Here is a 26,229-nt window from a genome sequence, read left to right on the forward strand (position 1 = left end):
GGAGCAGTTGTGCTCACTGGGGCCCTTGCTAAGTGAGGGTCATGCTGAGAAGAGACCTCTAGGAGACCTCCCATCTGTTCTGGAGGGGCCCTGAGTATAAGTCCCTGCATTCCTGGGTTTGGGGCTTCTGCAACCCTAGGGTCCTGCCTCTCTTTCTCCATGAGCCATTCACCCCAGGGCAGGTGGGAGGACAGCTGAGCCTCCTTCTCTTGGTTGGTAGGAGGAAAGGTTCAGGCGCCACTGACCCTACCTGGACAGTGCTGTCTGCCTGTGGTGAGGGCCTGGGCCCTGGGCAGAAAAGCACCCCATCCCTTGCTCACTCAGAAGCCAAGGGAGGGGCTGGGCGCCGGCCCTCACACCTGTAATCCCAGCACTTTGGGAGGTCGAGGCAGGTGGATCATTTGAGGTCAGGAGTTCAAGTCCAGCCTGGCCAACATGGTGAAACCCTGTCTCTGCTAAATATACAAAAATTAGCCAGGCATGGTGGCACATGTCTGTAGTCCCAGTTACTTGGGAAGCTGAGGCAGGAGAATCACTTGAACTTGGGAGGCGGAGGTTGCAGTGAGTCAAGTTCATACCACTGCACTCCAGCCTGAATGACAGAGTGAGGCTCAAAAAAAAAAAAGCCAAGGGTGGGGCACATCAGCTCTCATTGTCAGGCTGTGGAGGGCTCTGGGCTCCCAGGGACCTGGCAGCACCTGCCTCCCCACCCCCTCACCTCTCTGGGGCCCTATCTTCCCTTATATGGTGAAGGCAGTTCCTAGAGGAGGGGGGGTGGGGACAAAGGTCGCTCTTCTGCAGCCAGCTTGCCACAATTCCCTGAGATCTCCCAGGTGGCAGCTGCCTCCCCAAGACAGGTAAGGCAACCTGGTGGGAACAAGTGGAGACCTTAGGTGGTGCGAGGGGACGGGGTCCTCTGCTTTTCTCGGGCAACTTGGGGCCTCCTGGAGCACCTTGGTACGGGCTCGAAGGGGAGGCTTGGCACTCTGGATAGCGTAAGAAGTGCTGGGAGCCCAGTGTGTCTGCCCTGGGCCTCCAGGGAGAGACTTTTGCAGGCCCTGCCCCAGCCAATGGCTCTCTCAGTCTCCTACCTGTGGCTAGCCCCATCCCACTTTGGGTGTCACCATCCCAATTGCCCTGGAACTTCTAGAGTTAAAACCAGGACAGTGCTGGGCAGACCGGGACTAGTTGGTCTCCCTGACCTCACTCCCCGAGCCCCCTCCCCACCAGCTCATCTCTTTGCCCGTTCGTTCTTCATCTGAAGTGTTTTTTTCTTTGTGTCACCATTCCTCTGACACTCCTGGGACCTCCGGGTCCTGCCTCCTGGCTCCTAGCATATGAACAACAGCCACCAGCAATGGAATGGGCACACACAAAGGCAAGGGCAGAGGCAAGGGGCTGGAGGTGGCAGGGCCTTAGGTCCTGGGCCATGCCGGGCCACCCTAGCATGCACCTCTGCCCCATCTCCCCTCTACCCGGAGCTGCCCCATTGGCCTCCCCAGCCACTGTGGGCCCATTCAGCAGAACTAGGGATGGGAGCTAGCTGCAGACTAGGCTCTGAGGACACACTGGCTGCTGTCTTCTCAGGACATCATCTGCTGGGGCAGAGCCTTTGGGCTGGAGGGTCTTGGCGGGTGTCCATTCCCTCTTCTATCACGAGCCTGGGAAGCAGGAGGATGTCCTTTGTCTGAGGGGTGGGACTTCACCCCCACTGCCCCACCACATTCCTGTCCAGCTCAGAGCTGCACGACTGGGAACTAGGAGCCGTGGCAGCACCCCACGTACAACAGAGCCGCAACTCAAGTACAACATGGCTCAGATAAGAAAGGCATGGTGGGCCAGGTGCAGAGCCTCATGCTTGGAATCCCAGCACTTTGGGAGGCCAAGTGGGGTGGATCACTTGAGGTCAGGACTTCAAGACCAGCCTGACCAACATAGTGAAACCCCGTTTCTACTAAAAATACATAATTAGCTGGGTGTGCTCGCGCACGCCTATAGTCCCAGCTACTTGGGAGGCTGAGGCACGAGAATCGCTTGAACCCAGGAGGCGGAGATGACAGTGAGCCAGAATCGCACCATTGCACTCCAGCCTGGGTGACAGAGTGAGACTCTGTCTCAAAAAAAAAGAAAGAAAGAAAGAAAAAAGAAAAAAAGAAAGAAAGGCAAGATGGACCTGCAGACAGTGGGAGCCCAAACCCCTCCAGTGCCCTGGGAGGGTCCTCCTTCCATCCCACAGTTCAGCCTTTCAGCATCATGAGTATTTGTTGTTTTTTTTTTTTTTTTGAGAAGGAGTCTCACTCTTTCATCCAGGCTGGAGTGCAGTGGCGTGATCTCAGCTCACTGCAGGCTCCACCCCCTGGGTTCACGCCATTCTCCTACCTCAGCCTCCCGCGTAGCTGGGACTACAGGCGCCCACCATCTCGCCTGGCTAATTTTTTGTATTTTTAGTAGAGACAGGGTTTCACCGTGTTAGCCAGGATGGTCTCGATCTCCTGACCTCGTGATCCGCCTGCCTCGGCCTCCCAAAGTGCTGGGATTATACGTGTGAGCCACCACACCCAGCCCATGAGTATTTGTTGAGCACCTACTATGTGCTAGGAGCTGGGGGCTGCAAAGACAAACATATCTAGGTCTTGGAGCTCAGGGACCTCCAACTTACAAACAGGTTATTTCATCACCATGTGGTCAGGGGGCCAAGAGAAGGGACAGTCCAGGATGCCGAGGGGCCCCTTGTCCAGCCGAGGATTCTAGGAAGGTCTCCTGGAAGAAATGAGATCTAAATTGAGTCTAGAAGAGCATGTTAGTGTCAGAAAGGTGGGGAGAGCTTTCCATATGGGAGCAGTGCAAGCAGGCGTGGGGTGAGAGGCAGCATGGGGGTGGGGCCGCCAGCAGTGTGGCATTTCTAGAGGGCAGAGTGCCAGCAGAGAGGGGCCGGGGGCTGTGTGTAGTGGGGAGACTCAAGGGAGTTTAGGTGGATGGAAGGGCAGGAGCAGAAAGAGTCCAGGATGCTGCACAGATGGCTGACTTTGGGGTCTTGGGGTGACCATGCCCTTCCCTGGTCTGGGGACACAGAAGAGAAAGTTCCAGGAGTGGAGGAAGCCAGTGAATTAAAGCTGAAGGAGGAGACAACTCAAATCCAAACCAGAGTCCACGGTGGCAGGGCTGGGGGAAGTGAGGGGCCCTGGTCTTCCTGGAAGTTCAGGGAAGACAGGAGAAGTGAGGAGGAGGCCCTACCAAGGGGTGGAGGAGAGGCATCTGCTCTGACCAACATGGGTAGAGGGCAGGAGCATCTGGAGGGTATACACCAGGTAGGGGGGCCACGTCTCAGAGCTTCCACTCCTGAGTCCCCTTGCCCACCTTTGGCCTGTGGGGGCTGGCCCCAATCCTGATTTCTCTCTGGGGAGGGGGAGCGCTGGCTTTTTCAAGTCTCTGCTCCCCTGAATCCCCTCTCTGATAAGCAAGAAGTGCCTGCTCATGTCCACCCTCTATTCCTCTTGCTGCCAGTTAACCCTGGAATCAGCATGTCCCTGGGTGAGGCTTTAGAGATCATCGATTTAGTTAACCCCCTAAGTTGACCCCCTCAGCTCATAGATGAAGAAGGGAAGTCTATGTTCATACAGCTAGTGAGTGTCAAAGAAAAAGAGGGACGGGGCCCGGCGCGGTGGCTCACGCCTGTAATTCCAGCAATTTAGGAGGCTGAGGCGGGTGGATCACCTGAGGTCAGGAGTTCGAGACCAGCCTGGCCAACATGGTGAAACCCCCGTCTCTATTAAAAATACAAAAATTAGCTGGGCTTGGTGGCTTGTGCCTGTAATCCCAGCTACTCGGGAGGCTGAGGCAGGAGAATCACTTGAACCCGGGAGGCGGAGGTTGAAGTAAGCCGAGATTGTGCCATTGTACTTCAGCCTGGGCAACAAGAGTGAAACTCTGTCCCAAAAATAAATAAATAAATAAATAAATAAATAAATAAATAAATAAATAAAAGAAGGGGACAGAGACAAAGGTGATGATAGAAATGAAACAGAAAACGGTCTCCTCCTTTATACCCAACTTGGTTCTGCTGGACCAGGAATCCTGGGAGCCCTGGGGACTTGGTAGGTTGAAAAATACCTGATGGAGGAGACCATGGTTGCCTGATGGAGAAGGCCATAGCCAACAGGCCATCAGACAGGACCCAAGCCCAAGGGGCTCCTACAGTTACACGGCAAGCTGCTGCTAATCAGTCGGAGGAGGCAATGATCAGAGACTGGGCAGGGCCTTACCTCCAACTCTAGAACGCCAGGGAAGCAGCAGCCACCCCTCAGGGCTCAGAAAAGGGAGTTTCTAAGTACTAAAAGGCCAAGTCACTAAGAGGTGACTCAAAGTCAAGGTGCAAGGAGAGATTAGATAGTGAGATTTCAGGCTGTCAGCGAGTGGAGGCCTGACCTGTCGGCCACATGCCCTCTCATTCATTATTCATCAGTTCAAGGAGCATTCATGGAGGGCAGCTCTCTGCCAGGCTGGGTGATAGGCTCCATGGAGATCGGGGTGGCCTCTGGCCTGATGAGGAGGAACCTCAAAACTAGGGAGGAGAATAACTGGGCACTAGTGGCTGTCTGCCCTAGCTCATATCAGAATCACTGGGGAGTTTTCAAAGCACCCATGCCTCACCTCCCAAAAGGCAGAAAATAAAGCACCCATGCCCAGGCCCCACCCTGGCCTAATTAAATCAGAATCACCAGAGCCTGGAGCATCAGCACGTTCAGAAGCTCCCCAGCTGAGGCTGATGAGCAGCAGGAGCGAATACAGCTACAGGTCCAAGCAAAAAGGGCCGGCCAGGCACAGTGGCTCATGCCTGTAATCCCAGCACTTTGGGAGGCTGTGACAGGTGGATCACCTGAGGTCAGGAGTTTGAGACCAGCCTGGCCCACATGGGGAAACCCCGTCTCTACTAAAAATACAAAATTAGCCAGGCGTCGTGGCTCGCGCCTGTAATCCCAGCTATGCGGGAGGTTGAGGTAGGAGAATCACTTGAACCTGGGAGGCAGAGGTTGCAGTGAGCCGAGATCACGACACTGCACTCCAGCCTGTGCAACAGAGCGGGACTCCATCTCAAAAAGAAGAAGAAGAAAAAAAAAAAATAAGGAGAAAGGGCTGACATGAGGAGAAAAGCTTGGGGAGGGGGGTTCCTTCCAGTTTAGCGGGCAGAGAGTAGTTCACAGTGGGAGGGTTCACTCTGTTCATTCATTCATCCATCTTTCACTCCTTCCCTCCCGCTGTCTTCCTTATTGAGCAAAGTCACTGTGCTAGACACTGAGGATTTGGTACTAAACAAGCGGAAATGGTCCCTGAGTGGGGAGTAACCCTCTGTGCTCCCCCAGGCCCCTGAGCCTGCGACCTCCTGGCACTGTTGGGAGTTCTCTAGGGGCAGGCTGGAAGGGCAGCATCCGAACTCAGGGTGCCCCTGCTCCCAACGCCTTCTCCCCCAGGCTCACTCACCATGACCAAGCTGAGCGCCCAAGTCAAAGGCTCTCTCAACATCACCACCCCGGGGCTGCAGATATGGAGGATCGAGGTGAGGCCCTGTCTGGGCATGGGGGCTGCGCAGGCCTGGGGTGGAGGGAGGCAAGGCCAAGGAGGGAGGCCTGGGATTTCTCTTCGTTTCCTCTGCTCCTGCCCTGCAGCCCCTGAGAGCTCAGCCCCTCACCTCCCGCATCATCCACACCCCGGCTGGTCTCCCTTTCCCTTTCTCCATTTCTTCTCCCTCTGTCTCTCAACCTTCCTCTCCACTTCCTCTTCCTCACTCATCCCTTCCTTTCCCTCCATTGATTTTCCTTCTCCCGCCCCTCACAGTTTTCTTCTCCTCTCTTCCTTTTCTCTCCTTTCATTCCCGGGCCCGGCTCTTTGTCTCCGACGCCTCCTCCCCTTGGGCCCTCCTCCCAGGCCTAGGGGTCCTGGTGGTCCAGGGCAGCCCCTCTGACCCTCTTTCTCTCCTTAGGCCATGCAGATGGTGCCTGTTCCTTCCAGCACTTTTGGAAGCTTCTTCGATGGTGACTGCTACATCATCCTGGCTGTGAGTCAGGGGCAGGGGAGGGGGCTGAGCAGAGAGCAAAACCCACTGTGGTGTCAGGGAGGAAACAGGCTGGGGGCCGTGGGGAGAGTTGGCCTGGCTTCACCCCAAGACACAATTTACTGGGTATGCCCAAGTGCCCAACCCTGTGGGGGCTTCACAGAGGTCAGAGGCTCTTGCTGCCCTTGATCCACTGAGCTCCCAGCTGAGGTCAACTTCTGTGGATTCACAGTCTTGGGGAAACTTCTGAGTTGTTGCCATATCACCCTAACTTGAGTCCACATTTCCACAATCCATAGTCATCTTCTTTTTTTAAAATTTTTTTCCGGATGGAGTCTCACTCTGTCACCCAGGCTGGAGTGCAGTGGAGCGACCTCGGCTCACTGCAACCTCCACTTCCCGGGTTCAAGCGATTCTCCTGCCTCAGCCTCTTGAGTAGCTTGGACTACAGGCACGTGCCACCACAGTCAGCTAATTTTTTTGTATTTTTTAGTAGAAACGGGGTTTCACCATGTTGATCAGGCTGGTTTCGAACTCTTGACTTCAGGTGATCCACTCGCCTCAGCCTCCCAAAATGCTGGGATTACAGGCATGAGCCACCATGCCCAGCCTGGCAGTCATCTTCATATCACCTTGATTTTCACGATACCCTGGTACCACCTGTACTATTAAGACATTTGTATTTTTTTCTTTATATTGACTCATTTTAAATTTTTATTTTATTTTATGTATTTATTATTATTTTTTTTTTGAGACAGAGTCTCGCTCTGTTGCCCAGGCTGGAGTGCAATGGCACAATCTTGGCTCACTGCAAACTCTGCCTCCTGGATTCAAGCGATTCTCGTGGCTCAGCCTCCCGAGTAGCTGGGATTACAGGCATCTGCCACCACACCCGGCTAATTTTTGTATTTTTAGTAAAGACAGGGTTTTGCCATGTTGGCCAGGCTGGTCTTTAAGTCCTGACCTCAGGTGATCCACTTGCCTCGACCTCCCAAAGTGCTGAGATTACAGGCGTGAGCCACTGTGCCTGGCACAAGCAAGTTATTTCTGAGATGAGGCAAGGGAGGCCCAGAGAGGAGAAGTCATGTCTCAGAGAGTCAATGGTAGAGCTGGGCCATGACTCAGGGCTCCTAACCGCCAGCCTAGTGCACTTGCCCTGTGCCACGCTCCCCCATAGTCCTGGACGGCACGTGTGTGGGAGGTCACACAGAGCGGGAGGGGCTGTGGGAGCCCAGGGTCTCGGGTACACTGGACACCTTTTCCCTAGATCCACAAGACAGCCAGCAACCTGTCCTATGACATCCACTACTGGATTGGCCAGGACTCATCCCTGGATGAGCAGGGGGCAGCTGCCATCTATACCACACAGATGGATGACTTCCTGAAGGGCCGGGCTGTGCAGCACCGTGAGGTCCAGGGCAACGAGAGCGAGGCCTTCCGAGGCTACTTCAAGCAAGGCCTTGTGTAGGGAGGGTGGGCTGCAGGCCGGGGGAATGAGGATGAGTGGTAGGGATAGAGATGTTGGGGCTCAACTGAAGAGGCAGGGACACCCAGACCTGTTCAGGCCTGGGAAGAACACTTGGAGCAGGGGGAGGTGACCTGGGGCGGGGAAGGGACCCTGAAGCTGTGGGGGGAGGCACGAGGGGGACCCTCATGAGTTTTTGGTGATTGTCCCTCACCTTTCCACTCCCTAACTCTTATTTCTGCCACTGCTCTGTCCTTGGTCTGGAGGCTGTTCTGAAATTCTATAACTCTCGTGAATCTCTGTAAATCAGCTCCTACTTGAATGTCCTGGAGAGCTCAGTGCCTAATCAAGCCCCCCAACTCTAGCCAATGGGCAAATGGCTGCTCCCCCATCTCTAATGCAGGCCTATCACACTAAAAACCAAGACCGACAGCTTTTCTTTTTCTTCCTTTTTTTTTTTGAGATGGAGTCTTGCTTTGTTGCCCAGGCTGGAGTACAGTGGCACAGTCTTGGCTCACTGCAAACTCCGCCTCCTGGGCTCAAGCGATTCTCATGCCTCAGCCTCCCCAGTAGCTGGGATTACAGGCACACACCACCAGGCCTGGCTAATTTTTGTATTTTTAGTAGAGACAGGGTTTCACCACGGGCAGGCTGATCTCGAACTCCTGACCTCAAGTGATCCATCTGCCTCAGTCTCCCAAGGTGCTGGGATTATAGGCGTGAGCCACTTCGCCTGGCCCCACCTCAGCCTCTTGAGTAACTGGGACTACAGGCCCGAGCCACCATGCCCAGCTAATTTTTTTTTTTGAGACGGAGTCTTGCTCTGCCGCCCAGGCTGGAGTGCAGTGGCGCGATCTCAACTCACTGCAAGCTCTGCCTCCCAGGCTCACGCCATTCTCCTGCCTCAGCCTCCCCAGCAGCTGGGACTACAGGTGCCCACCACCACGTCTGGCTAATTTTTTTGTATTTTTAATAGAGACAGGGTTTCACCGTGTTAGCCAGGATGGTCTCGATCTCCTGACCTCATGATCTGCCCGCCTTGGCCTCTCAACGTGCTGGGATTACAGGCGTGAGCCACCATGCCTGGCCGGCACTAATTTTTTAATATATATATTTTGTAGAGACGAAGGTCTTGCTCTGTTGCCCAGGCTGGTCTCAAACTCCTGGGCTCAAGTGATTCTCCCACCTCAGCCTCCTGAAGTCCTGGGATTACAGGCATGAGCTACCACTCCCAGCCTAGACTGCTGGCTTTTCTATACAAGTTGAAGTTCTAGCTTAGCTTTCCCCAGGAAAACACACACTCTGGAGCTGAGTTGTTACTGACCTGTAGGACAGGCTGGGGGCTCTCTAATTAGCCACAGTTCCCACTCTTTTTTTGTCTTGCTCCTCTCTTCCCACGCTATGGCAGTAGTCCACTGCCATGGGCACTGGAGTGGCACCTCTCTGTTCTTTTCTTTTCTTCCACTTTGATCCCCTGTCCTCAGGATTCTGTCCCTATTTATTAATACATTTCCTTTTTTTTTTTTTGAGATGGAGTCTCACTCTGTCGCTTAGGCTGGAGTGCAATGGTGCGATCTTGGCTCACTGCAAACCTCCGCCTCCTGGGTTCAAGCAATTCTTCTGCCTCAGCCTCCTGAGTAGCTGGGATTACAGGCACCCGCCACCATGCCCAGCTAATTTTTTGTATTTTTAGTAGAGATGGGGCTTCACCATGTTGGCCAGGCTGGTCTGGAACTCCTGACCTCAAATGATCTGCCCACCTCGGCCTCCCAAAGTGCTGGGATTATAGGCGTGAGTCACCGCACCTGGCCTATTAATATATTTCCTACTCTTCATATATCATGACCCTATCTTTGCAGGCCTCTCCACAGGGCAGGGACTAGGGCAAGATGAGTGAAGATCTAGGGTGCAGACTTTAAGGTTGCTCTCACTGTCAGGGTCGTGCAAGGGCATGCCACAGGCAGACCTTGCACTTTCAGGACCTGACAGTGAGTGACTCCCTAAAGTTTGCGCCCTCAGCACCTCATTCACCTCGCCTACTCCCACCCTGGCCCTCACGTGACCCCAGCGTGGCAGCCAGGACCTGGGAGAACAGGGGCCAGGCACACCTCCCAGCCCACTCCCTTGGGTCAGCTCACCTCTCTTCTCAGGATCCGGAAAGGGGGCGTGGCTTCTGGCATGAAGCACGTGGAGACCAACTCCTATGACGTCCAGAGGCTGCTGCATGTCAAGGGCAAGAGGAACGTGGTAGCTGGAGAGGTAGGCAGGCCCCACTGGAGCATCGGCCAGGGCTGTGAGGCCCAAGGTGGAGGGCAGGGGCTGAGGAGGGGTGAGGGGCAGGGAGGGATGGCCAAGATGATGGATGATAGGTGAGCTCTGAGTGGGGTCTGTGCCTCCCCTGTGGCTCCCTAGGTAGAGATGTCCTGGAAGAGTTTCAACCGAGGGGATGTTTTCCTCCTGGACCTTGGGAAGCTTATCATCCAGTGGAATGGACCGGAAAGCAACCGTATGGAGAGACTCAGGGTAAACCTGCCCATGCACCACACCTCCCTCTCGAATCCTAGACTGCCCCCACCTGCTCCTTTCCCCAGGCCTCTCCCCGCTGACTGCTGGGGACAGCGTGTTTGAAGGTGTCTCAGTCTCCATGTGTTTGGGGCAGGCATGCATGTTGGAGTTTGCGTGTGTGTACTTGTGGTCAATCCACTCAGATAGAATGAGTCTCTACAGTGTGACAGAGCCTATGCCAAGCCTTAGGGATCCAGTGGTGAATGAAATGGGCATGGACATACGTGTGTTTATACTCACAGTACATTGACGCTGTGTGTGCACTGTGAGACTGCAGGCATGTTTGGGTGCAAAGAGATTTTTTTTTTGGAAACGCAGTTTTGCTCTTTTTGCCCAGGCTGGAGTGCAATGGCACAATCTCAGCTCACTGCAACCTCCGCCTTCTGGGTTCAAGTGATTCTCCTGCCTCAGCCTCCCGAGTAGCTGGGATTACAGGCGTGCATCACCACACCTGGCTAATTTTTTGTATTTTTAGTAGAGACGGGGTTTCACCATGGCCAGGCTGGTCTTGAACTCCTGATCTCAGGTGATCCACCCGCCTCGGCCTCCCAGAGTGTTGGGATTACAGGCATGAACATGATTGAGTACTGTGATCCTTGGGGCTCAGCTCTTGTCCCGAACTGTGAAGTCTAAGCACACATTTCCCACACTGTCAGAACAGAAGGCCCAGCAAGCCCGCTTGAGCACCTCCCTGACAGTGGGGAAACCTGCTCTCCCAGCTGCCTTCCCCCTGGTTTCCTTACATGCCTTAAAAGCTTGACCCCTCCGACGGGGAAAAGCAGGGCAGGGGTCTCAACCCCTGTGGCTGCTGTAGGTGGTCTGGGCTTGCCTGGCAGGGTGTAGGGTGGCAGACACTGCCTCATTCCCCGACTACACCCGATGGGTCACCAGGGGCCTTCCTGCAGGGCATGACTCTGGCCAAGGAGATCCGAGACCAGGAGCGGGGAGGGCGCACCTATGTAGGCGTGGTGGACGGAGAGAATGAATTGGCATCCCCGAAGCTGATGGAGGTGATGAACCACGTGCTGGGCAAGCGCAGGGAGCTGAAGGCGGCCGTGCCCGACACGGTGGTGGAGCCGGCACTCAAGGCTGCACTCAAACTGTACCAGTGAGCGCCCAGCGGGGGTCTTCCTGGGTGCTAGGGACTCCCTGGGAGCAGGTGCCCTGGCTGAGGGGCTTGGGCCCCCTCCCCATCTATGCCTTGCTTCTGTCCTGCAGTGTGTCTGACTCCGAGGGGAATCTGGTGGTGAGGGAAGTCGCCACACGGCCACTGACACAGGACCTGCTCAGTCATGAGGTAAGAGGGTCTGGAGACCCCCCAGCCTACTGCAACCTGGCCCCCTTTCCCTCAAGCAGGAAAAATTCCAGGGGGCTTGGGGTGGGCCTGGGAGGGAGAGACTTTTTTGTGTGTGAGGCTGTCCCAGTCCAGCACTTCCAGCTCCATCAGACTGTTACCTCTCCCGACTCTAGGACTGTTACATCCTGGACCAGGGGGGCCTGAAGATCTACGTGTGGAAAGGGAAGAAAGCCAATGAGCAGGAGAAGAAGGGAGCCATGAGCCATGCGCTGGTAGTGGCGGGGCGGGGGAGGGTCCAGGAGGAGGGCAGAGTGATGGGAGGGAGAGAGCAGATAGCAGCATGGGGTGGGCAGGCAGGCTCAGACCAGGGCATAGTGCCAGGCAGAGGCAGGGAAGGCTGGGAGGAGCAGGATGAGGGCTGGGCCCGGCCCAATGGGAGGGGCCTGAGGGGCCATTCTGTGGTCATCTTCGGGGTTCTCTGCACACCAGGGAGCCAACCACCAGGCAACCCTGGGGCCACCTCAGGATGTGGGCTCTCACCTGCCTGCACCTGAGCTGAGTTTGGAAAAGGGAAGGAGAAATGGAGGGAGGCTGGCTTCCTACAAAAGGGGATTGGGTCAGCTCAGACCAGGGCCAAGTCAGAGTTTGGGGTCATTGCTGGGGCTTTAGTCGTAACCCTAACTGGCTTGGGGCCAGTGTTGGATTGGGGACTGGGCATTAGGATTAGCATTGAGGTAGGGTCACATTAGGCGTTAGATTTGGCTTTGGGATTGGGGTCAGAGTTGTGTTTGGGTATTAGATTTGAGGTTGAGGTCTGAGTGAGTCTTGAGGCCAGTGTTAGGTTTCAGGCGGTATCAGATTTGACCTTGAGGCTGGGGTCAGAGTAGGGTTAGGTTGGGGATTAGCACTGGGATTGGGTTTGGGTTCAGTTTTGGTGCCGGGGTAGATCTGATGGTGGATCTGGTTAGGTTAGAGCTAGGTTTTGGCTTGCATTGGGAGTGGGGACTAGGGGAGGTGCATAGCTTCCAGCCACCCCTTTCTCTTCCAGAACTTCATCAAAGCCAAGCAGTACCCACCAAGCACACAGGTGGAGGTGCAGAATGATGGGGCTGAGTCAGCCGTCTTTCAGCAGCTCTTCCAGAAGTGGACAGCGTCCAACCGGACCTCAGGCCTAGGCAAAACCCACACTGTGGGCTCCGTGGGTGAGGGCCAGGCGGGGGCAGTGAGGGAGCCAGGATCCAGGAGCTGGGCCAGGAGAGCCACTTGGTCCACCACCCACCCTCCTTCCCTGACGTGCATCTTCCACGAAGACTTTTACGCTGGCTCTGGGCTTCTCCTAGCAGATGGGGACGTGGACAAACTCTAGTTGTCACAAAAAGGGAGCTGAGAGGGCTGGGCATGGTGGCACATGCCTGTAATCCCAGCACTTTGGGAGGCTGAGGCGGGTGGATCACCTGAGGTCAGGAGTTTGAGATTAGCCTAACATGGTGAAACCCCGTCTCTACTGAAAAAAAGAACTAATAAATTAGCCAAGCATGGTGGTGCATGTCTGTAACCCCAGCTACTCAGAAGGCTGAGGCTGGAAAATTGCTTGAATTCAGGAGGCAGAGGCTGCAGTGAGCCAAGATCATGCCATTGCACTCCAGCCTGGGCAACAAGAGCGAAACTCCATCTCAAAAAAAAAAAAAAAAAAAGGGAGCTGTCAGTGATGTGATATTTCATTTGGGATGGGGTTGGGCCTCCCTGAAAACCGAACAGCTTCAGTCTCTTACCAGCCAGTATTTGCTGAGGGCAAGCTCGGTGCCCAGCACCTAGGAGAGGAGAAGTAATAGTGTACAGCCCCCATCATTGCAGAGCTCCCTATTGAGCTGGGAGACAAGGTCAAGGCTTGAAGTCTGAATGCTGCAGGGGTCAGGACGTAGATCAACAAAGCTAAAGCCTTGCTCTTATGCCTCTCCTGGCTCCCTGGGAGCAGGAGTTTTAGAGGGAGGGAGATGTGGTTCTCTATTGTAGCTCTGCCACATTCTGTGCAACCAGGTAAGCTACTGAATCTCTCTTGCTTCGGTTTCCTCATCTGAAAATGAGTCTAAGAATTGTAGCTACCATTCAGGGCTGTTGTGAGGACCTGGGAGACCTCAGCTGGTGACAATTGGTTTCATGATTTCCCCCACTTTAGCCAAAGTGGAACAGGTGAAGTTCGATGCCACATCCATGCATGTCAAGCCTCAGGTGGCTGCCCAGCAGAAGATGGTAGATGATGGGAGTGGGGAAGTGCAGGTATGTGAGGGCAGAGAGGCCCGTGCTGGGTGGAGCAGGGATGGTGGAGCCTGTCCTGGACCTCACCCTGGCCTGATACTGGCCCTAGGTGTGGCGCATTGAGAACCTAGAGCTGGTACCTGTGGATTCCAAGTGGCTAGGCCACTTCTATGGGGGCGACTGCTACCTGCTGCTCTACACCTACCTCATCGGCGAGAAGCAGCACTACCTGCTCTACGTTTGGCAGGTCAGGTCCCGCCACGTCCCACCCAGAGCACAGCCGGCTTAGCTCCGCCTTGTACATACTCCTGCTAAGTGGCCATCACCCTTGGGTTGAATACCTCTGGGGATGGGGTGCTCACCCCTTCAAGAAGGACTGCTTTGGCTATGAGGTCCCGCTAGTACCCCCATTCACAGCCCTTTTCCTTTTGGTTCTCTGAGTCTCCCTTCCAATTTTCATTGCCTTCTGCACATTCTTGTCACCTGCTCTGCCCATGGGTTTTTGTGTCTAGATGCGAGGGAGCAGGGAGTGTGTCTAGGACTGAGTGGTGTGGTGCCTGTGATGTCTCCCTGAAGAAGGAGCAGAAAGGAAAGGAGGAGGTTTGGGGTTAAGGCTGGGGTTGCAGGTAGGTCAGGGCTGGGCTGGGTCTGGGAAAGAATTAGGTTTGAGGTTGAGATCAGAACTGAGGTATGGTTCAGATTGGGGTTTTGGCTGTTTCACAGTGGAGTTTGGTGGGGAAGACAATTGGGTTTAGGACCAGTTCAGACTTGAGGATGGAGTTGTTGCTGAGGCTGAGGATGGGGTCAGAATTGGGGGCTGACCCAATCCCACTCACTCCCTCCTGCTCATCCCCAGGGCAGCCAGGCCAGCCAAGATGAAATTACAGCATCAGCTTATCAAGCCATCATCCTGGACCAGAAGTACAATGGTGAACCAGTCCAGATCCGGGTCCCAATGGGCAAGGAGCCACCTCATCTTATGTCCATCTTCAAGGGACGCATGGTGGTCTACCAGGTGTGGCTGCTGAACTGAGGTGTCTGGCAGTAACCACTGTGGCAAGACAGGCATCCAGGAGATGGAGAAGGGGACAGGTGGTGGGAGCAGGGCTTGAGGTGAAGCCCATTCTTCATAGGAGACTACCCTGGAGGTTCTATCACCTATGTGGAACTGGTAATAGAAACAACCCATTTGGTTACTTTAGAAATACGTGTAATTGGGCTGGGCATGGTGGCTTATGCCTGCAATCTCAGCACTTTGGGGGGCTGAGGCGGGTGGATCACCTGAAGTCAGGAGTTCAAGACCAGCTTGGCCAACATGGTGAAACCCCATCTCTACAAAAATACAAAAATTAGCCGGGCATGATGGTGGGTGCCTGTAATCTCAGCTACTCAGGAGGCTGAGGCAGAAGAATCTCTTCAACCTGGGAGGCGGAGGTTGCAGTGAGCCAAGATTGTGCCATTGCTCTCCAGCCTGGGCAACAGAGGGAGACTCCATCTTAAAAAAAAAAAAAAAATGCCGGTTGCGGTGGCTCACACCTGTAATCCCAGCACTTTGGGAGGCTGAGGTGGGTGGATCACCTGAGGTCAGTAGTTCAAAATGAGGGCATGCAATGCAGGGGGCACAGCAAGGACAAGGGCCTGGGGGAGAGGCTCCCTGGGGAACATCAGAAGCCTGGTGGAACTGGCCAGGCGTGGTGGTTCACGCCTGTAATCCCAGCACTTTGGGAGGCAGAGGCAGGTGGATCACCTGAGGTCAGGAGTTCGAGAGCAGCCTGGCCAACATGGCGAAACCCTGTCTCTACTAAAAATACAAAAATTAGCCGAACGTGGTAGTGCACGCCTGTAATCCCAGCTACTGGGGAGGCTGGGGCAGGAGAATGGTTTGAACCTGGGAGACGGTGAGTCAGGATCACACCATTGCACTCCAGCCTGGGCAACAGAGCGAGACTCTGTCTCAAGGAAAAAAAAAAAAAAAAAGGCTAGGCGCTGTGGCTCACACCTGTAATCCCAGCACTTTGGGAGGCCAAGGTGGGCGGATCTCCTGAGGTTGGGAGTTCGAGACCAGCCTGACCAACATGAAGAAACCCCGTCTCTACTAAAAATACAAAAATTAGCCGGGCATGGCAGTGGGTGCCTACAATCCCAGCTACCCAGGAGGCTGAGGCAGGAGAATTGCTTGAACCCAGGAGGCAGAGGGTGCAGTGAGCTGAGATAGTGCCATTGCACTCCAGCCTGGGGAACAAGAGCAAAACTCCATCTCAAAAAAAAAAAAAAAAAAAAAAAGAAGCCTGGCAGAGCTAGCTGGAGGGTTTGATGGCAGCAGTGTCTGCAAAGGCAGTTTGCATCTTTGTCATGTGGGGCCTTCAAAGGCAAAGCTGAGGAGCTGGGCTTTAGGCTATAAGCAATGGGGAGTCACTGGACATTTTTGAAAAGAGAAACGCTGTGATGCAAACAATGTTTTAGAAAGACCTGGTGACGGAGCATCAGAGGAGCTGCAGGGGCAAACCTCCCCGCCCTACCCTATCCCCCTCTGTTCCCCATCATCTTCTTTACTAAGTGACTCCTGACTCTCTCTCCCTGTCTTCTGCCCTCACCTGCAGGGAGGCACCTCCCGAACTAACAACTTGGAGCCCGGGCCCTCCACACGGCTGTTCCAGGTCCAGGGAACTGGCGCCAACAACACCAAGGCCTTTGAGGTCCCAGCGCGGGCCAATTTCCTCAATTCCAATGATGTCTTTGTCCTCAAGACCCAGTCTTGCTGCTATCTATGGTGTGGGAAGGTATGTTCAGGGTCTAGAGGCCTCCCCATCCGCAAGTGGGTCCTGGGAGTCCCCCAGTTTCGCAGCAGCCCTAGGTCAGGGCAGGAACCCCTGGCCAACTAAGTTGTGCCTGCTCAGTCCTCAGCCGCCTCTGGAGCCCAGGCTCTCCCTCCTCAGTAGCTCTGGGTCTATCCTTCTGCCTCATCAATGACCATCCTCAGATTCTCTGCCTCTCTGTTGGAGGCAGTCTCTCTTGTTCTGTTTCTCTGGCCACCTCCATCTGTCCCTGTGTTGGTCTGTCTTTATGTCTTGGGCTCTCTCTCACTACCCTGAGCCGGTCACTGCCTCTCCTTTGATCTCTGTAAGAAGAATGCATAGCCTCTTGGAGTCCTTCTCGAACCTTGAAAAGACTCTCTAGTTTCTTCTGCTATTCTTTGGAGTGTCAAGGACAGAAGAAAGCATGGAATTGTCCCTGTGTGGCCTGTATACACAAGGTCCTGACCCAGGAGAGCCCTCTTAGACCCCGGAACTCTGGGCAGTGAATGTGGTAGGAGGGTGGAGGTAGGGGTGGCACTAGAAATTAGCTGACCCTTTTTTTTCCTAGGGCTGTAGCGGGGACGAGCGGGAGATGGCCAAGATGGTTGCTGACACCATCTCCCGGACGGAGAAGCAAGTGGTGGTGGAAGGGCAGGAGCCAGCCAACTTCTGGATGGCCCTGGGTGGGAAGGCCCCCTATGCCAACACCAAGAGGTAACTCTCAGGTCCCTCCTCCTCCAGGTTACCAAGGTGGGGGAGCCGCCCAGCATCTCCATCCCTACACCCAGAGCCTACAGCAGGCATGGACTGAGGACTCTGTGTGTCAGGCACTGTGCCAGGCCCCCAGGGCTACAAGATGAATAAAGGGCAGCCCATACCCTTGGAGCCTCTTGGCACAGGGGCTGTGTCTGTGCTGCTCACTACAGTATGCCCAGGACCTGGTGGGGTGTTTCCTTGGCAAAGGGAATTCCTGACCATAGGAGGCAGCTCAAAGCAAGGGGCAGGGCTAGAGGTTTGCCTTTCAGTAACAAGATGCCAGAGGCCAGCCTGCTTTTAGGTCCTGACACAGGCCTGGGATGCTAAGGAGCACCAGCCACAAGCCCTCTTTCAAATGGTTTTGTTTTGTTTTTGTGACAGAGTCTCGCTCTGTCAACTAGGCTGGAATGCAGTGGTGCAATCTCAGCTCACTGCAGCCTCTGCCTCCGCCTCCCAGGTTCCAGCAATTCTCCTGCTGCAGCCTCCTGCGTAGCTGAGATTACAGGCGCCCACCACCGTGCCCGGCTAATTTTTGTATTTTTAGTAAAGACAGGGTTTCACCATGTTGGCCAGGCTGGTCTTGAACTCCTGACCTCAGGTGATCCACCTGCCTCAGCCTCCCAAAATGCTAGGATTACAGGTGTGCGCCACGGTGCCTGGCTCAAATGGTTTTTCTAGAGAATATCCATGATCTACTAGTCCCTAGTTCAAAAGCAAAAGGGCATGTACTGTAGTAGCAGTAGGAGGGATGGAAGGAAGATATCAGGAAGAACTTCCTAACGAGGCTCTGCAAAAGACACTGGAATGCATGTCCAGAAAGCAGTGACAATTTCTTCCTCAGAGCACTCTTGGAATGAGAGGGGACCCTTTTATCAATCAGAAGATAGAGCATTTTGCTGGAGATGACCTTTCTATGCCAGAGTCCCTTTCTCAGAGTTCTGTGTCCTCAATTCTCCTTTTGCCACACCTTCCTTCTGCCAGTACAATCTTCTCTCCATCCTGCAGACTACAGGAAGAAAACCTGGTCATCACCCCCCGGCTCTTTGAATGTTCCAACAAGACTGGGCGCTTCCTGGCCACAGAGATCCCTGACTTCAATCAGGATGACTTGGAAGAGGATGATGTGTTCCTACTAGATGTCTGGGACCAGGTAGGACCAAGGGCCTGGGGACCCCTCTTCCCAGCCACTTCAATCCCCAGGGCCAAGAAAGAGTGGCTTTAAGGTTAGGTAAGTGTCAACATTTTCTTGGCCCTCACATAATTTCTCCCTGGAAATGGTATGAACACCAGAAGTGTAAGAAAGAAGGAAGGTGGGGAGGAACATGCTCAGAGGGGCTGCAGGGAAGAACGTATTCTCTCCCAAAGTCCTATTTATTTCACATGGCAGCAGGAGTGTTTTTGAGAATCCTGGGCTTTGGACAGTCTGGGAGACACACATTTGCAGAATATCCAAGTACAAGGCATCTGTCCAACCTGCTAATTTCCCAGATACAAATTCAAGGCCAGATGGTGCCTGCCCTAGGTCATTTGGCTGGTAGTGGTAGAGTCAGGGTCAAGGTCAGGGCTTCACTGTTGGACAACTGAGGCAGAGCCCTGTGGGCCAGGGAGGACAAGAAGGATGGACTGATCTCCTGGGTTTCTCAATAGGTCTTCTTCTGGATTGGGAAACATGCCAACGAGGAGGAGAAGAAGGCCGCAGCAACCACTGCACAGGAATACCTCAAGACCCATCCCAGCGGGCGTGACCCCGAGACCCCCATCATTGTGGTGAAGCAGGGACACGAGCCCCCCACCTTCACAGGCTGGTTCCTGGCTTGGGATCCCTTCAAGTGGAGTGTGAGTGGCCTCATCCCAGCATGTCCTTCTCTAGCCCTGCCTGGAGATCAGTGCTGATTCCTGCAGGCCATTCTGTCTCTTTGGGATATATGACCTGCTGATTTAGAAAGGGGCTAGAGGAAGCTTAGAACAGAAAGTAAGGCTGCACTAAGGCCATTAGGCCTCTGGTGAGAGGGAAGAAGTCTATCAAAAACCAAGGCTAATTATAGTGCCTTGTTTGTGCACTACATTTAGAGCAAAGCTGCTGGATAGTATAGGTAAGAAATGTACTGATTACTTAAATTAAAATTAAACACAGTTCAAAATTCAGTTTGTCACTAGCCACATGTGGCAGCTGGCTACTGTGTTGGGCAGCAGAGGTGAGAATGTTCTCATCATTGCAGCAACATGGTGGATACTCCATGCCAGCTGAAACATGTTGGTTCTAAAGAACTGACAAATGTCTTCCTGGTGCTAAATTCCAAGCAAAATGGGTCATGTGTGTGGTCCTTACCTGAGGGATGGTGTGCCAAGCTCCCACGGGGTGTTTCCTAAACTGGCCCCACCCACAATGGAACTCCAGCAAAGGTTTTCTGTAGGAAGAAGGCCAAGGTACAGTGAAGCCTGGCCTGGTGGCTCTGGGTGCTCTAAATTGTCACAACAGATGGCTTTAGGGAAGCAGAAAGCTTAATTTCCTTAAATTTGTTGGTTTGTTTTTTTAAATTCTGCAGTTACATGGGCTTTTAGTTTTTACTCAAGGCAGCATATCGAGATGCCAGGTTTTCTCAATCCACTTTAGTTATCACCTTTCCCTCACCTCAAGTGTGTGCTGGCTTCTCTCTCAGCCTCATTCACTCATTCATTCATTCATTCAGCATAAGTGTGCTCTAGGATATGGAGATGGGACTCCTCAGAGCCATGGTCCCTTCATTCCTCTGTGGCAGGGCTCCCTTCTATTATCTGGGGGGACCCCCACCCATCCCCAGGAGCCCTGCATTTCCCAGAGCCTACATAGCCTAGGCAGGGTTCTCCATACTGCCTGCGGGTTCTTGCCCTGGCCCCTGCAGGTGGCAAAAGATCCTGCCCATCCCCATGTCAGGCTGAGCTGGGACAAATATAGCCTGCGCTCCCCTTTTCTGATCTGGCAGCCCCTCTGGTCCCAACCTCACCATCTAATCTCCTTTTTCAGGGACCCTCCTCCAGCCTCAGCCTGCGTATCCTCTTTCCTTTCTTACCACTAGGCCCCAGACCAGCCTTCTTTTCATTCCTGAGGGAAAATGGCTTCTCATCCATCTCCTCTGCTGAGATCCAGGTCTAATCTGTTATTTACTTTATGTGCAGAACACCAAATCCTATGAGGACCTGAAGGCGGAGCTTGGCAACTCTAGGGACTGGAGCCAGATCACTGCTGTGAGTCCGGGGCGGGGTGGCTGGGCCCTGCAGTGGCCAGCTGGTGGTCAGACCTGTGGGAGCCAAGAACACTGCAGAGAAGACACCAGAGTCCTGTGCTTTCCCTCCTATTTCTCCCCCACTTCTCATTCTTCTTGCTGTTTAACTTCAGTGCCTCTAGTGGTTTTGTTTCCTCAATTTCCTAGTGAAATGGTTCTCAATTTTTTTTTTTTTTTTTTTTTTTTTTTTTTTTTTTTTTTTTGGAGACACAGTTTCACTCTGCCTCCCAGGCTGGAGTGCAGTGGCAGGATCTCAGCTCACTGCAACCTCCACCTCCTGGGTTCAAGTGATTCTCATGCCTCAACCTCCCAAGTAGCTGGGATTACAGGTGTGTGCCACCACGCCTGGCTAACTTTTGTATTTTTAGTAGAGACGAGGTTTCACCATGTTGGCCAGGCTGGTCTCAAACTCCTGACCTCAAGTGATCCACCAGCCTCGGCCTCCCAAAGTGCTAGGATTGCAGGCATGAGCCACCACACCTGGCCTGGTTCTCAAATTTTATCATGCATAGAAGTCTGGGAGATGGGGGCAGGGAGTGAGGGGGAAGCATATTAAAATGCAGATTCCAAGGCCCCATTCCCAAATATTCTGGTTTATAGACTTAGAATTGGCACCTAGGAATCTGCATCTTTTAAATCTTATTTTAAAAAGGTAATTTCATGTAGTTAGTCCATGGAATTACTAACTAATTACTAACATGAGAAATAATGCTGTCTCTACACTCCATCACCTTTGGGATCCCTTCTCTAGGTAGAATAACTACAACTCCTTTGGTCTTTCAGTGAGTTAACAGAAATGTATTTAGGCTGGGCACAGTGGCTCACGCCTGTAATCTCAGCACTTTGGGAGGCCGAGGTGGGTGGATTGCTTGAGCCCAGGAGTTTGAGACTAGTCTTGGTAACATGGGGAAACCCCATCTTTACAAAAAATAAAAAACAGCTAGGTGTGGTGGTGCGTGCCTGTGGTCCCAGCTACTCAGGAGGCTGAAGTGGGAGGTTGGTTTGAACCCAGGAGGCAGAGGTTGCAGTTAGCTGAAATTGTGCCACTGCACTCCAGCCTGGGCAACAGAACCAGACCCTGTCTCAAAAAAAAAAAAACAAAAAAAACAAAAACCCAAAAAAAGAAAAGAAAAAAAATGTATTTAGCCTTTAGGCCTGGGACACGGGAATATGAAATCAAAACCTTTGCTTTGAGAAGTTCACAGGCTTATAGAGAGAACAAGACAGAGCTAACTCTGAGGAATGTGTCCAGAATTCAAGAGCAAGTTCACAAGCACACTGGGGTATAATCAACAGATGGTCAAAACCTGCAGCACTCATGAAACCCTTCTTGGTGGACTGACAGTACAGACTGGCATGTATAGATAGGTCAAGGTTAAGTGAATTTATAGATGACAATTTCACAACAGATAAGAGAGACAGGGTCATAAATATCCAGGCTAGATCTCAAACTCTGGGGAAAGCCATGGGAAAGTTAATGAATCGTTAAAGAAAAGAGTCATTTTCCACCAATGGACTTCGGTCAGAACAGACCACTAAGCTCTATGTTGTTGTTGTTGTTTTGAGGAGTCTCTCTCTGTTGCCCAGGCTGAAGTGCAGTGGCGCAATCTCAGCTCACTGCAACCTCCACCTCCCAGGTTCAAACGATTCTCCTACCTCAGCCTCCTGAGTAGATGGGATTACAGGCACCTGCCACCACACCTGGCTAAGTTTTGTATTTTTAGTAGAGATGCGGTTTCACCATGTTAGACAGGCTGGTCTTGAACTCCTGACCTCAAGTGATCCACCCACCTCAGCCTCCCAAAGTGCTGGGATTACAGGCGTGAGCCACTGCACCCAGCCTATGTTGTTCTTATGAGTGTGTGTGTGTGGCAGGGTGGGGTGGGACATGGGAGGCTTCTTGAAGGTGCTGCCCTAGAGACTTCAGAGAGAAAGGCAGCCTGGGAGGTAGCTGTGCACCAGCTAAAGTAACCAGTGGTTTCCTTTTCTTTCCTAGGAGGTCACAAGCCCCAAAGTGGACGTGTTCAATGCTAACAGCAACCTCAGTTCTGGGCCTCTGCCCATCTTCCCCCTGGAGCAGCTAGTGAACAAGCCTGTAGAGGAGCTCCCTGAGGGTGTAGACCCCAGCAGGAAGGAGGTAGGTCAGATTCTCAAAAGAAGACAAAGAAGTCCATTTGTTGGACCACCATAGTTGACTCCCAGATTTGGCCCTGCAGGTGACTAGGTGCTGGGGATGAACAAGACAGATGGGATCCTGCCTTCATGCCACCTTATATCCCAGGAGGAGAGAGATCAGAGAAGCCTGGCTACACTATTATTTAATTTCAGGGTTAAGTGCCAGAAAGGTGAAGTACAGGAGCTGTGAAGAGTATTACAAACAGGGCCGGGTGCAGTGGCTCATGCCTGTAATCCCAGCACTTTGGGAGGCCGAGGTGGGTGGATCACCTGAGGTCAGGAGTTTGAGACCAGCCTGACCAATATGGGGAAACCCCATCTCTACTAAAACTACAAAAATTAGCCAGGTGTGGTGGTGTATGCCTGTAATCCCAGCTACTCGGGAGGCTGAGCCATGAGAATTGCTTGAACCCGGGAGGTGGAGGTTGCAGTGAGTCGAGATCATGCCACTGCACTCCACCCTGGGTGACATAGAGTGAGACTGTCTCAAAAAAAGAAAAAAAAAAAAAGGTATTACAAAGAGGAGCCTGATTTAGAGATTTCTTTCTGAAAGACAAATAGGAATTATTGAGGCAAAGTAAGTTAGTTCTGGAGAAGGGACAGCTAACATGAAGCCCAAAGGCAAGGAATAAAAATGGGGGCAAAACTGCAAGAGGGCCAGAGTGGCTGTGGTGGTGTGCAGAGCCAGGGAGGGAGGCAGGGCTGAACTGGCAGTGCCTTCTACCCCAAGTTAAGGATCGTATCATGTATCCTGGTGGTGAAGGGGAGTATCATTATAGTTGAAGTAGCAGAGTGACAGACTTACATTGGCCTGGCACGGTGGCTCATGCCTGTAATCCCAGCACTTTGAGAGGCCGAGGAATGCGGATCACCTGAGGTCAGGTGTTCGAGACCAGCCTGGCCAACATGGTGAAACCCCATCTCTACTAAAATTACAAAAATAGCCGGGCATGGTGGCTTGTGCCTATAATCCCAGCTACTTGGGATGCTGAGGCAGGAGAATCACTTGAACCCAGGAGGTGGAGGTTGCAGTGAGCCGAGATTTCACCATTGCACTCCAGCCTGGGCAACAAGAGTGTAACTCCGTCTCAAAATGATAATAATAATAATAATTATAGCTTCTCATCGAACAATAGCCTGGAAGGTGGCAAGAGCAGCCATAGGAACACCAGTTAGGAGAGACAGCATAGCTGCTCTCAGGCCGACAGGTAGGTGGGAACCTAGAACAAGTCATGGTGGAGGAGGTGGAGAGAAACATTTAGGAGGTAAAATCAATGATATTTGGTAATTACTGGATAAAGAGTATGAGAGAAGAGAAAATAGCATCATTCTCCAAGATAGAAAACTGGATCAGGCTGAGCTTAGGGGAAGACAATCATGAGTTTAGTGGTAGCTATGTCCTTTGAGGTTTAGATACATGTTCAGTGGGCAAGCAATTCAGAGGAACACCAGGGCAGAGATATGAATTTAAGACTCATCAGCACATGGTCCATCTGGTAACTGGGGTTAGCACAGCAAGAAGAGCTTGTTCAAAACACTTTTTGTGTATGTGTGGGGAATGGAGTTTGGGGCTGGACACTTTTTTTTAAATTTTAGATAAGATCTCACTCTGTTGCCCAGGCTGGAGTGCTGTTGCAATCATGGCTTACTACAGCCTCAACTTTCTGGGCTCAAGTGATCCTCCCACCTCAGCCTCCCAAAGTGTTGGAATTACAGCGACTGCACCCAGCCTAAGAACACATTTCTGATATTCATTCCCACTTCATGAAGATCCAAAATAGGCTGCCAATCTAGCTTAGGGGTATTGAGAGGAGAGATAATATACTCTGTATAATAAGTCATAAAGTAGTCTTACAAATGAATCAAGGGATCTACAGAAGAGAGATATCTAGTTTCTCTCTCAGAACATCAAAGTCTGTTAAGGGTTTCGGCTCAATATTTATATAAGTGTTTTGTTCTCAGAGAATTTCAATTCTGCCTTTTACCTTAGAGAGCACATTCCTGTGTTCTCTCCTGGATTCTCCCACCTGTGAGGTTGCTGGGAGGCTAGGAGGCACATAGGTCCTCACTGTAACATTGGGATGATCCCTGTATGATGACAAGCTAAGCCCAGCCCTTGGTACATAGTACTGTACAAATGAAAGCTGTTATTATTGCCTGTTCTACACCTGAGAAAACTGAAGTCCAGAGAGATGAAGTAACTTGCCTAACATTACTAGTTAGTTGCAAAGCCAGAGCAAGAACCAGGCCTTCGGAGTCCCACTGTTACCATCATGCCATGCAGCATAAAGGAGGTATTTCTTTCTTTTTTTTTTTTTTTTTGAGATGGAGTCTTGCTCTGTCGCCCAGGCTGGAGTGCAGTGGCGCGATCTCGGCTCACTGCAACCTCTGCCTCCCGGGTTCAAGCGATTCTCCTGCCTCAGCCTCCAAGTAGCTAGGATTACATCCGCACACCACCACGCCTGTCTAATTTTAGTATTTTTAGTAGAGACGGGGTTTCACCATGTTAGCCAGGCTGGTCTCAAACTCCTGACCTTAGGTGATCTGCCCACCTTGCCCTCCCAAAGTGCTATTACAAGCATGAGCCACCACGCCCGGCCAATAAAGGAGGTGTTTCTAAAGGAGGACAGCCAATGTTATTGAACCAGAGGATTGATGGAAGGCAGAAATGGATTGCTAATTTTAAATAGACAGACTCAAGACAGCCCCATTATGGTAGAAGCAGTCAAAGAAGGCTTAGATTCTTTTGTAAAAATCAGTTTTCTGTGGTTTTTTTTTTGAGACAGAGCCTCTTTCTGTTGCCCAGGCTGAAGTGCAGTGGCACAAGCTTGGCTCATTGCAACCTCCGCCTCCCGAGTTCAAGCAATTCTGCTGTCTCAGCCTCCTTAGTAGCTGGGACTACAGGCGCACACCATCACGCCTGGCTAATTTTTGTATTTTTAGTAGAGATAGGGTTTCACCATATTGGCCAGGCTGGTCTCCAACTCCTGACTTCAGGTGATCGACCTGCCTCTGCCTCCCGAAGTGCTGGGATTACAGGCATAAGACGCTGCGCCTAGCCTGTGGCTGATTTTTTTGTTTTGTTTTTTGAGATGGGGTTTCACTCTTGTTGCCCAGGATGGAGTGCAATGGTACAATCTCGGCTCACTGCAACCTCCACCTCCCTGGTTCAAGCAATTCTCCTGCCTCAACCTCCCAAGTAGCTGGGATTACAGGCGTGCGCCACCATACCCGGCTAATTTGTTTTTGTATTTTTAGTTGAGACAGGGTTTCACCAGATTGGTCAGGTTGGTCTCAAACTCCTGACCTCAGGTGATCCACCCGCCTCAGCCTCCCAAAGTGCTGGGATTATAGGCATGAGCCACCACACCTGGACTGAAGCTGATTTTTTTTCTTTTTTTTTTTTGAGATGGAGTCTTGCTCTGTCGCCCAAGCTGGAGTGCAGTGGCACGATCTCGGTTCACTGCAAGCTCTGCCTCCTGGGTTCACGCCATTCTCTTTCCTCAGCCTCCTGAGTAGCTGGGACTACAGGCGCCCGCCATCACGCCCGGCTAATTTTAGTATTTTTAGTAGAGACGGGGTTTCACTGTGTTAGCCAGGATGGTCTC

At 52.5% G+C, this 26,229-nt stretch overlaps 1 protein-coding gene across 1 annotated transcript in view; it reads left to right on the top strand.

The window, feature by feature from the left end:
- The first annotated feature begins 786 nt into the window (after positions 1–786).
- Positions 787–26,229, top strand: part of VIL1 (villin 1) — a 31,204-nt gene continuing 5,761 nt past the window's right edge. The window contains exons 1-19 of the mRNA XM_001157250.7: positions 787–857; positions 5,469–5,554; positions 5,978–6,052; positions 7,317–7,513; positions 9,665–9,773; positions 9,927–10,037; positions 10,985–11,187; positions 11,298–11,376; positions 11,550–11,648; positions 12,425–12,578; positions 13,553–13,653; positions 13,742–13,879; positions 14,489–14,647; positions 16,233–16,412; positions 16,996–17,141; positions 18,189–18,333; positions 18,831–19,019; positions 20,340–20,408; positions 22,443–22,583. Of these exons, the coding sequence (XP_001157250.5) occupies positions 5,480–5,554; positions 5,978–6,052; positions 7,317–7,513; positions 9,665–9,773; positions 9,927–10,037; positions 10,985–11,187; positions 11,298–11,376; positions 11,550–11,648; positions 12,425–12,578; positions 13,553–13,653; positions 13,742–13,879; positions 14,489–14,647; positions 16,233–16,412; positions 16,996–17,141; positions 18,189–18,333; positions 18,831–19,019; positions 20,340–20,408; positions 22,443–22,583 (2,370 nt within the window). The 5' untranslated portion in view covers positions 787–857; positions 5,469–5,479. The remainder of the gene's footprint in view (positions 858–5,468; positions 5,555–5,977; positions 6,053–7,316; positions 7,514–9,664; positions 9,774–9,926; positions 10,038–10,984; positions 11,188–11,297; positions 11,377–11,549; positions 11,649–12,424; positions 12,579–13,552; positions 13,654–13,741; positions 13,880–14,488; positions 14,648–16,232; positions 16,413–16,995; positions 17,142–18,188; positions 18,334–18,830; positions 19,020–20,339; positions 20,409–22,442; positions 22,584–26,229) is intronic.

Source organism: Pan troglodytes, chromosome 13, assembly GCF_028858775.2.
Source record: "Pan troglodytes isolate AG18354 chromosome 13, NHGRI_mPanTro3-v2.0_pri, whole genome shotgun sequence".
Lineage (NCBI taxonomy): Eukaryota > Metazoa > Chordata > Mammalia > Primates > Hominidae > Pan > Pan troglodytes.